Source organism: Papio anubis, chromosome 3 (assembly GCF_008728515.1).
Source record: "Papio anubis isolate 15944 chromosome 3, Panubis1.0, whole genome shotgun sequence".
NCBI lineage: Eukaryota > Metazoa > Chordata > Mammalia > Primates > Cercopithecidae > Papio > Papio anubis.
In genome coordinates this window covers 39,741,730-39,754,231 of record NC_044978.1, presented here as the reverse complement: position 1 = coordinate 39,754,231, position 12,502 = coordinate 39,741,730, and the positions used below count along the sequence as shown (strand labels likewise).

The 12,502-nt window shown below is 33.8% G+C and overlaps 1 protein-coding gene across 3 annotated transcripts in view; it reads right to left on the bottom strand.

The window, feature by feature from the left end:
- The window catches only part of IQCM (IQ motif containing M), a 478,893-nt gene that overhangs the window by 238,451 nt on the left and 227,940 nt on the right, over nt 1-12,502 (bottom strand). For all 3 annotated transcript variants that reach the window (XM_031664245.1, XM_031664246.1, XM_021938849.2), the window contains one exon: nt 11,613-11,680. In XM_031664245.1, coding sequence (XP_031520105.1) covers nt 11,613-11,680 — 68 coding nt within the window. The remainder of the gene's footprint in view (nt 1-11,612; nt 11,681-12,502) is intronic.

The window sequence follows — 12,502 nt, the reverse complement described above, 5'->3', positions numbered from 1 at the left end:
CCTGAAGTAGGCCCTCGTGTCTATTGTTCCCTTCCTTGTGTCCATGTGTACTCAATATTTAGCTTGATTTGCTTTATTATTATTATTTCAGTAGCTTTAAGGGTACAAGTGTTTTTGGTTACATGGATGAATTGTATAGTGGTGAGGTTTGAGATTTTAGTGCACCTATCACCCAAGTGGTATTTGGTTTTTCATTCCTGTATTAATTCGCTTAGGATAATGGCCTCCAGCTGCATCCATGTTGCTGCAAAGAATAGGATTTTGTCCTTTTTTATCACTGCATAGTATTCTATGGTGTACATGTACCACATTTTATTTATCTAGTCCACCACTGATGGACATTTAAGTTGATTCCATGTCTTTACTATGGTGAATAGCACTGCCATGAACATACATGTTCATGTGTCTTCATGACAGAACAATTTATATTCCTTTGGGTACATACCCAGTAATGATTGCTAGGTTGAATGATAGTTTAAGTTCTCTGAGAAATCTCCAAATTGCTTTCCACAGTGGCTGAACCAATTTACATTCCCACCAGCAATGTATAAGTGCTCCCTTTTCTCCACAACCTCACCAGTATCTTTTATTTTTTGACTTTTTAATAGTACCCATTCTTACTGGTGTGAGACGGTACCTCATTGAAGGTTTGGTTTGCATTTCTCCAATGATTAGTGATGATAAGCATTTTTCATATGCTCATTGGCCACATATATGTCTTACTTTGGGGAAAATGTCTGTTCATGTCCTTTGCCCACTTTTTAATGGGGTTGCTTGTTTTTTACTTGTTGATTTAAGTTCCTTATAGATTCTGGATATAAGACCTTTGTCAGATGCATAGTTTGCAAACATTTTCTCCCATTCTGTGGGTTGTCTGTTTACTCTGTTTATAATTTCTTTTGTGTGCAGAAGCTCTTTAGTTTAATTATGATTGATTTGCCAATTTTTGTTTTTGCAGCAATTGCTTTTGGAGTCCTAGTCATGAAATCTTTGCCAGGGCTGATGTCCAAAATGGTATTTCCTAGGTTTTCTTCTAGAATTTTTTATACTTTTAGGTTTTACATTTAAGTCTGTAATCCATCTTGAGTTGATTTTTGTATATAATGAAAGGAAGGGTCCAGTTTTAATCTCCTGCATATAGCTAGCCAATTATCCCAGCACCATTTATTGAACAGGGAAAACTTTCCCCATCGCTTGTTATTGTTGGATTTGTCAAAGATCAGATGGTTGTAGGTGTGCGGCTTTATTTCTGAGTTTTCTAATCTGCTCCTTGGTCTATATGTCTGTTTTGGTACCAGTATCGTGCTGTTTGTTTACTGTAGCCTTATAGTGTAGTTTGAAGTCAGGTAGTGTGATTCCTCCAGGTTTGTTCATTTAGCTTATCATTGCTTTGGCTATTTGGGCACTTTTCTTGGTTCCATATGAATTTTAAAAGAGTTTTTTCTAATTCTGTGAAAAAGATACTGGTAGTTGATAGGACTAGCATTAAATGTGTAAATTGCTTTGGGCGATATGGCCATTTTAACAATACTGATTCTTCCTATAAATGAGCATGTTTTTCAATTTGTTTGGGTCATCTTTGATTTCTTTCAGCAGTGTTGTGTAATTCTCATTGTAGAGATCTTTCACCTCCCTGGTTAGGTGTATCTGTAGGTATTTCATTCCTTCGGTGGCTATTGTGAATGGAATTGTGTTCCTGAATTAGGCTGTCAGCTTGGACACTGGCGAATAGAAATACTAGTGATGCTTGTTCATTGATTTTGTATCCTGAAACTTTGCTGAAGTTTATCAGATCACGGAACCTTTAGGCAGAGGCTATGGGGTTTTCTAGGTATAGAATCATTTCGTCTATGAGAAGAGATAGTTTGACCTCTCTAGTTATTTGGATACCTTTTATATCTTTATATTCTCTTGCCTGATTGCTCTGGCTAAGACTTCTAGATTCTGATTTTTTAAATCAAGTTAATATATAATGCATTTTAGGGAACTCTCTTTAACCTAAACATGTCGGAAACTCCATTTTATTGTACCTACATGTTTTACTGGTAGGATACTGAAAAATATTATCATTGAAGTCAACTGAAATAACTAGGGTGTTTATGCCAAAGGTGTGATGAGGGCTGATTTTTCAGTGGCACAGTGACCAGAGTTGTCAGTTTTTATCTATGAAAAAGGGAACACAGTAAATTGTTCTGCTTTTCATCCCAACACAGTTATTTATTCCCAACCCAAACTCTAGTCAGTCATGGAGAAGAGCTGACTTTACCTACTCCCATCCATCTCTCTCACCTCTGCTCAAAAGAGGGTGAAAGATAAGATACTTTATCCCTAGAATAGGGACTTTAGATTACAGGGCTCCAGAAAATAAATAAATGTCCACAATTAAGGTGATTCTAAAAACCATTTCTAATATTATACTCAATGTTTTATTCCCAACCATGTATATATCAGGGACTACCATTTCCAAAAGATTGGGGATACCCTCAAGCAGGAACACACAGAATGATGGTCAGGCAATCATAGGCAAAGCCTATTAGAGAAGTAGAATTGTGGACAGTCTGAGAGTAACCTGGATTAGAGACAGATAGGATCCTTTGGCCCCCTTCCCCATGCTTTTGCCTCTCTATTCACCCTCTTAATGTGTTCCTCCATGAAAAAGCAATTGCAAATATAATTTTCCCTGCCGGAGACTTAATTCATTCTTATTGCACTATTAGGTAGGATTACTATGTTTTAAAGAAGAGAACTTATGTGTGTTCTGTTTCTCTATTCTGCTTGCTCCTCCTTGGACAATTTTCTTCTTATTACATGCAGGAGTCGCACCTATACCTTCCTCTTGAACCAGGCCCAGTTGTCCTCTTTCCCAGCTGCTGATTTCCTATAGTCAGTTTCCTTACTCTCTACTACATCCTTCAGCAGAAACTAGGGGAATTATGTGTGTCCCATGCTTACAAGTGAGGAAGTACACTCTTGACTTTTCTAGAGATGAGGCCATTTCTATTCCAGGGGAGAAAGCAGAAGGCCCCGATTCAGCCTGTAGCTGAAGCCAATGTGCGCTCAGCTTACCAGATAGCCCAGCCATCAATAACTGGTTATTTTGTGTTCTCTTTGTTCTGCCTATCACAGCAGTGTTTTTTTCCACCAAATTAGGCTAGATTGGGAAACTAGTGATGCTGATGTTCTGATTCCTTGTGACTAATGCCAGTGTTACACTCTGGACACATTCAGAGGCCTGGGCTACCAGCAGTTCACTGCCTGACCCTGCTGCTGCTTCAGCATCTCTTGAGCAGCTCTCTTGGGCAGGACCTTTGCATAAGAGGCAATTGCTTGCCTTAAATTTGGTTATCTTTATTTTTGCCTCATATCACTGAGAAGCAATCCTAAAGAAAACAGGCCTAGAAGACTTAAGGTACAGCTAAATAACACTTGATTTGGAGGTATATGGGGGAGTTTGGAGATGGTAGCATTTTCAGGAGTTGCAGTCTCTAGCAGCTGCTTTTGAAGACTTCATCCTATCCCAAGATCATGACACTGAGATATCATCAAGGTAATTAACTATAGCTCTATTAACTAGCTAATCATAGCAGAAAGCAACTAAGTCATCCAAGGAATTGACAGAACCAGGAAAGTAAGTACTGGACACAGTTAAGTATATTCCCTAGCTTAGTACTCAAAGTGTGGTCTGAGTACCAGCTGATCAGTATCACCTGAGAGTTTATCTGAAATGCAGCATTTCAGGCCATTTCGATTCTGCTATGTTCAAAAAGAATAATCATCAGACTAAAAATGATAGAACAGATACTGATAGGAGAGAACTGAAACACAAGCCACAAAAGATCTCATAAAGAAAATTGAGACTTCTTTTAATTAGTTAAATTTTCTGGGCTCAGGTGAATAATTTTCCATAGACATCTGCAGATCTGCTATCTTTGAGAAACAGGAAAATAAAAGTGATGTGAGAATTCTGGAGAATGACAAATGTCCTCACCTTAAAAAAGAAAAGAATAAAATATTGTAAACTCTAGACCAGTAAATTAAATCTCAGAGTCTATCAGTTATTAATTGGATGTTGGGTGAGGACTTAACAAATGAAGCAGTGGTGCCAAGAACTAGAATGTACATAAAAAGAAGAAGCCATGCCATGCTAAATTTATTTTATTTATTTTAATTTTGTAACTATTTTGCTTTTTCTTACTATATTGCTAGACCAGGAAATAATTTTTGATGTGTCTGAATTTCAGGTAGGCAATTTTCAAGGTTCTCATAAAATCTTTGTAAACAAGGTCGGGAAATACAGGCTGATTAGGTGTTCTTGAGTGATGAGAGGGACTCCATCATCATTTCTAACTGAGACAAAGAATACAGTAGAAAAGGATGGAAAAACTAACACATAACTATTTCAATTTTTAAAAGTTGTTATGGGATATTCCAGCGAAGATACCCAGGAAGCAGTCTGTAATTTCTAGCTTGAGATGAGAACTATACATAGATGGAAGATAAAGAAAATTCATTATAAAGCAGAGAAAATATATTAAAAGGGTGATTCAATAATTGAACAAATATTTATGTACATATTTATATTACTACTTGTGTAAGGTGCTATTCTAATGCTGAAGATACCCTGTTGAATAAAATAGAAAAAACTTCCCCTGTCCCCACTGAGCTTATATTCCAGTAGAATAGATCAATAGTAATCACAGTAAGCAAGTTAATAATAGAGTATATTAGAAGATGATGTGTGCTATGGTAAAAAATAAAGTAGGATTTGTTGGTTGGGGAGTTCTGGCAGGGATCGAATACGCAATTTTAAATAGTATGTCATTGCAGGTGGAGGGGTTACTGAAAAAATGACATATAGTAATTATCTGAGGAAAATGTGACAAGAAGCTAAGTCAAAATGTAATAAAATTACTTGTAAAGTACTTCAGTTCATATATATATACATACACACACATATATATATTTGTGTGTGTGCGACTGCACAATAATTTCACTATGACCTTGAAGACGTTACGTATCTTACCTCCCTCATTGTAGTTATTAACACTATTTTATAACGATCTCCAGGTCTATCTCCTTTCTATACCCAGAATCCCTGAAAGTGACTACTTTTCTTTGTATAATAGATGAAGAGAGAAAGAAAGAGGTAGAGAAAGAACAGGAAGGAAGGAGAAAGGGAGAATATATTGGTAACACATTAGAATATCTGAAAATTTCTCAGGCTCATCTTTTTTTCAGAACTCAAATCAATATGAGTTATTGCCCTTGGGAAGTTGACCCCCAAAGCTGACATGATGGGTTTCATGAGTCGATGTACAGGGTCTGGGGTTGGGTTCCACTTTACATTGTGCTACTAAAATTTTACTTGAAATACTGTGTTCTTTCTTAAGCATCATATTTTAATGGGGATATTTTTTAGTACAGTGAGCATCTGTTTCTTTCCTCTGTCTAGCACCTCCTATTCCTTTCGAGAATTGAACTTCCCCACTCCAGTCATGTGACTCTCCCATGATTTGTCTAGGGCTGGTCATGTCTTCCAAGGTGGGAAGTCAGCCAGAATATTTCTGTGTGTGTGTGTGTGTGTGTGTGTGTGTGTGTGTGTGTGTGTGTGAAGAGAAGAGGAGGGGCAGGGTGCTTTCTGTTTTGGAAGGGGGAAGTTTGGTGGGGGATTGTTTGTTGCTTTTGTTTTTGTTTTTTATTTTTTGTGGTAATACAACACCGCCATTTTGGTAAGAATGAGAAGTGAATTAGATACCTGGGAGCTACCCATTTTCCTTGCTACATGGAGAAAAATTCTATAGAAGGAGGAATAAAAGCCAAGCAGAGATTGAAAATGAAAGAAAAGACAATGCATCCTGAAGACATTACTTGAGTCCTTGAGTCATCTGAGCCCAAGATGCTAAACCAATACAAAGAACAAAGAGCGACCATATCCTGCCCCCTTGTAATTCCTATTTAGATGGGTCAGTCAAGCCCCATTTTTGTCCAAGATAGTTTGAACTACCATCCAATGAAGATGTTATATATACATATATAGTTGAAATAGGCTAAGGGGATTAATCAGAAAAGAAAAAGTTGGTACAGAGGGGTGACTTCTAGAAGACCAAGGGATACCAGTTCAAGAGAGATCGGTATTAAGCTTAAATCAGACAACTGTCTGAAAATCAGAGCAGTCCTTTGAATTAAATGAGATGCCACTTGAATGGAGGTATTATGAATCTCTGGATTTTGCAAGTAGAGTCTAAGTGTGTACAGTGTTATAGAGGAGATTTGTCCTTTGGAAAGAGAGTTTCCGTAGAAAACCTTTAAGTTTCCTCAAACTCTCAAAGTCTGTAATTCTGCAAAGACAGAACACACAAGTGGAGGTCACCTGAGAAATGTTATTCACCATATATTTATTTTCAAACAATGCTTAGGATAGGCACTGACCCAGAAGAACCTATTGACAAAAGATGTCTAATGAGAAGCAGGCTAACTTTCTATTCATAGGTAACAAAATTTCAGAAGAGACCAAAGAAAAGTTTTTAGGTAGGAAATTGTAAGATTGTTTTGAGATAAAATAAGAGGACTTGATCTCTTTCAGGAAAAAAAAATGGTGATAAAGAGAATACAGTACTTTTCAAGATAAAAGGGAAACATTCAAGGACCTACATAAATATCTGGACTCTGAAACGCGAATTTTATACTTAGGTATGTAAGTCGATGTACCATATACCACTATATCAAATAAGAAAATATTTAGAATTGGCAATTCAATTTGCCTTTCAGAAAGATATTAGTGTCATATCTTATTATCATTTTAATTCCAGTATCCTACGAAATAGGAAGTAGGAAGAATACAACTATTCCTTATCTACATATTTAAATGAAGTATAATAATACTTGAAATTCTAAAGATTTTTTGAAAATAAGGAAAACTCAAAGTTCCAAAACAGTACACTTACTTCATAGATGGTAAATTTAAATGCTAACACTTATATCAAGAATTAAAGCAAATTAAATACTAAAAAGATGAAAGGCTGATGACCAGCCTCTGAACTTAATCACAATCACAAATTTAATATTATGAGTCAACAATAGAATGTTTTTCCTCTACGAATTAAAGACTCAGCAATTGTTATATTCTATACCTGGAAATCAGTCAAGCATTTTTAAAAACAATTATGAGCTTTAGAAGTTCAAAAAAAGGAAAATTTATCACTGAAGTCATATTAATCTAGAAAGGATTAACAGCTCACTGCAAAAAAAAAAAAATCAAAAGAATGTTTTATTCATGGAATGCAATAGGTTAGCTTAAGGAAAATGTAGACTTTTGAAATATGGTTAGAGGTACTAAACAAATTCAAGTAGACCTCAAGGAACATTATATATAAAGTATTTTTTCTTATAGAAAATAAAATAACAATAACATCACAATAGTACAATTATAGATCACAATAGTAGAATTATAATCTATACAGCTTCTGGTTCACAGTGTTTGCTTAGGTATTAAGAATGAACTCTCAATGCATTATTTCCCTTTAGCTAATAATATAAACTGGTTTTGATACTTTATATTAAAGATACTATATTAAAAAAGAGAAAATATATTAATAAAGAAGTAGAAAAATATGATGCTAGGAAAAGATGAGATCCCACTTCATCACAAAATAATATTTACCTTTATAAAAATAAAAAATAAATGTATACACTATCATTCATGTACACATTACATTTATTTAAACTAAAAATTAAGAACATTTATTTCAATCTAATTCTATCTGGTTTAGAGGTATTTAATTTTTTAAAAAAAATAGATATTTTATTTAAAAAACAGAAAAATGTTCCTTTGACAATTCTGATTGAACTGAGATTTGTTGGCTTTCTTTGAAATGTTTAACATAAACTTCTTTTCCTTTAAAAATGGTTTTAGAATTTCTTAAACATATTTTAATCTTATGAATTTCTAACAACTTTCAGAAACTTATGGAGTTCTAACAATTTGAAAATGTGTAATATAAATTAAAATATTGAGGAAGTAGAAAAATTCAGACATTAAGCAATTTTGTTTTGTAAGTTTTCATCTATGAAAATAATTTACTATAAATGTTGGGCTGAGGTGTATATGAAATGAATACTTATATAGCAGAATTATAAAATGATAGCAAAATATAATCTTTTTCTCATAAAAATAAATATATTTAAGAACCCCCAAATTAAATCAAGTATCTGTATTCACTATGCAGTCTTTTCAACCCAGTAAATTCATTCTAAATGTGTGCAATTTTAACATTATAGTTCTTTGTTTAATAATGCTTCTAAGGGAAAATCTTATATATACTTGTACATATATTTGTACAAACAAACGTACCCAAACACTATAGAACCATCTTTTCTTCTCTTTCTGAATATTGGAATGTCTACAGTTGAAGAAAACAGGAAGATGAACAACAACAATGACAAATGAATGTGAAATTTGCTTTTTAGGTTTGTGATCATTGAAGATTAGGAAAGAAACAACCAGGACTCTGGCTTATCCACCACTATTTATCCATATAAGGCAACCAAGAATAGGAGTGGGTGTTCACATTAGCAGACCAAGTGCTGCTGCAGCATTTTTAGTGTGCTTAACTTCCCCACTCCCACCTTTTAACAGCCAAGTGACTGCCTCCTTTAAAAAAAATACTGCTGAGTGGGTACATAAACCAGTCCTATTTGCCAACTGTAAACGGTTCCCGCAAAGCTTGTGGGTATGTGTAAATTAATTCCATCATCTTTTTTTCTACAACTAAGAAGAGACAGGGGAAAACAGACTCTCTTATATTTACTGTAGCCTGGCAATAGTAATATACGTGTGACATATTTTTACCCTTGAAACGCAAAAGTACTTTAGAAATTGGCCAGTACTTTATAGAAGTTGACTGATGACTGGTGGAAGGTTATAATATACTCTACCTCATGCAGGCTCTAAGGAAACCTCTAGCTGAAAAATATATGGGAAATTCCTCTGTAACAAGAAAAGTTCTTGAGGCAAAGCTATAAATCCAACATGTGGATTCTAAAGTTTCACGGAATTTTTATGATAGAAATGGTACAGGATTTCAAATAAAGAAGAGAATCAATATTGATTTACTTAAATATTTCCAATTAAGTATGTTTGTGTATTTTATATAGACATATATAAAATCTCACATATATACATATACATAGTTTTATATTGTTCACTACTTCGCTTTATTTTCACATTCAATTTCACTCTTTTATATTTCTCTCTCTCTTTCTCTATGATTCTATGCTAGTAATACTTTTTAAATCACTAGAGCCACTCAAGTTTAATAATTTATTAAGTATAGTTTCAATTTAACTCTCTCAAGTAATCATCATAAAGTCTACTAAAATTTAAGATACAAATGGTATAAAAGGAGCATGACTGACTAAGAATATCACTATGCTGTGAGGTGAGAGTTAGATTCTAGTCACGGTTCTGTTTTTCACTTTCAGGACCTTGAAGAAGTCATTAAATCTTTTTATCCCAGTTTTCCTAATTGGAAAACAGAAGGATTGAACCAAGTGATGTCTAAAATTCCTTCAGCCATCATTCTTTAAAATATTTAAGATATCCCTGAAAAACTTACAGAAGGTAGACTATACAGAAAAATGTTTAGAGTTCAGATTATCTGACTGGCTGGCTGGTTCCAGGGAAATAACTATTATAAACGCTCATCTTGGAGGCTGTCCAATTTTTTATCATTGAAATGGCTGGAGTAATTTTAACTTAGTAACATCTGTAAGGAAAAAATAAAGGCTTCCCAATCAAAATAACCAGGTAAAGAATATTTCTAGGAAAAGGACTTATGCAAGAACAAACTGCTTTGAACACCATCAAATATTTTCAAAATAATGTACATGGGACAGTTATAATTTATTTGCTTTAAAGGAAGTCTCTCTGTGGAAAAGTTTATGAAAACAAATTCAATTTCTTTAGTAGACACAGGTCATTCAGATTTTCTATTTCTTCATGTGTCAGTTTTGGTATGCTATCTGTTTTAAAAAAAAAATGGACTACTTCCTCTTAAATGCAACTGACATGAAGTTATTTACGGATTATTTTATTATCATTTTAATGTCTATAGGATATATAATGATGCCCTCTCTTTCATTCCTGATATTGGCAATTTCTGTTTTATCTCTTCTTTTTTAAAACTGGTCTTAAAAAGAGCACATAAATTTTATTAATCTTTCCAAAGATTAATGTGCTTTGTTAATTTGATTTATTGCTTCCCTAATTTCTATTTCATTGCTTTCTGTTCTTATCTTTATAATGCCTGTTACATGTGCTGTTAAAAATAATGTATATTCTACATTATTGGATGTAGCTTTCTATAACTGTCATTTATGGCAAGTTAATTAATAGTTTGTTCAAATCTGCTATATGTAGAATTTTCCTTTGATTCTTTTGTATAGCTTTTTTTGTGCACTGGGGATCTCTTGTTACTATGAACACCTTTTTAAGTTTTGAACATTTATAGTAACTGCTTTAAAGCCCTTCTCTGCTAATTCCAACATCCAAAAATAAGAAAAAAACATTTTTTCTTTCTATGTAAACAGATGAAGAAATTGAAAACTATGCAAGCTGTTCCTTTAGGATGCACTTTCTTGAAGTCTTTTCTACACATGCACAATTCAGGAGTCAGCCCATAATTTTAGGAGAGTTTGTACACAGAATTGGGACTCCTCTCTCTGTGGTTTTCTCCTTTTATGAAATTTCCTAATCAACTTTTAGTCATTTTGGCAGCTCTAAACTCTGTCTTCTGACATTTCACACCATTAACAGTGGTGTTTTCTGCCTAAGGTCTCACTATCTTACATTGCATGACATTGGAAAAGCTAGATAAATGGGGATCTTATTCATTGCTGTTCCTTTCTTTCGAGTCAAATAGTTTCCCTCCAGTTTCTGTCCACATGCCATTGCTCTGCAGTGCCTTCAAATATTCTTTTTTATAGTTTATAATCATTTATGATTAATAAATGAATGTATTCCCAGTGAATAAGAAAACACAAGTATGAAACCTGCCCTTTTCAGAAACTTCATTGTTAACTTTCCCCAACTGCTTCTTTCAATCTCACACTCTAATCTGTCTCACAAAATCGATGTTTTCAAAACAGTTTATCAACAAAGTATATAAAGTAGCAAAGTATATAAAGTAGCAAAGCTATCTAAGAATTTTTAATAGAGTCATTGAAAATGCAAATGCATGCTTAATCATAGTGAATTGTGGTACATAGTTTCTAATAAACAAAAAAATAGCGAAAACATACGCAGTGTCATTTACTGTCATTTACGGCATTTACTGTCATTTACGGCAAATTAAATGTTTCCACTGCTTTCTCCTAGATAGTGAAAAGTAAAACTTCAGCTGGGTCTACTAATTGATTACCAAAACACTAAAAAAAAAGTATTTTTCTCCTTTCCTCAGTCAAATTAAAAGGCCACATTGAAAAATATGTATTAAAAACCTGAGCTTTCAACAACCTATACTTCTTTAAACCTAGGTATTAAAGTCAGCAATTACATTGATAACATCAAAAATGAGGGCATTAATTTACATTTTTCTATTATATAAAAGATATACCTGGGTTGTGATTGTGGTTCTGGCCTGATAGGTTTTTGCTCCTTTTTAATAAAGGCTTTAAAGGTTTTCTATAATAAGGAAAAGAAGAGTTGACATAAGTAGAAAAACAATGTCATCAGCTATAAAATTTTAATTCCATTGATGTTCTGTTATATTATCAAAGGGAGAATCATTATAATATATATTATAAATCTACACATTAATATACATTTGTTAGTATACTCAGAGGGGTATGACTGTTGGACCTCCTTCAGAACCTTTTAGCACCCAAGAATACAGTTTCTACTAGTTATTTTAATGAGCAAATATCTTACAACTCTATTATAGATGAGACTTTTATTTATTTATTTGTCCTCTGTCTTACAAAAGAGATTTAAGATGGCTTTTAATAAATACAGTACACATGCAAAAGGGAAATAAAATCCAGTGAAGGAGAAAATATGGGCAGAAAAATAATGCCAAATATGTTCTGATAATTTGTGATATTTGAAATCTGGCTGTCAAAAACCTAACTATTGAGGTGTCATGGACTTAATTGTGCTTCCATATGTCAAAGCCCTAGCCCCACAATGTGACTGTATTTGAAGATAAGGTCTTTAATGAAGTAACTATGGTTGAATGAGGTCAAAAGGGCAGGGCCTAATTCAACAAGATTGATGACCTTATAAGACGAGGAAAAGATACCCAAGAAAAGGCCATGTGAGGACACAATAAGAAGATGGACATCTTCAAGCCAAGGAGAGAAATATCAGGATAAACCAACCTCACGGACACCTTAATCTTGGGCTTCCAGCCCCTAGAACAGTAAGAAAATAAATTTATGTTGTTGAAGTCACCCAGTCTGTGGTATTTTCTTATGGTACCCTTAACACACTAATACACACAGTAAC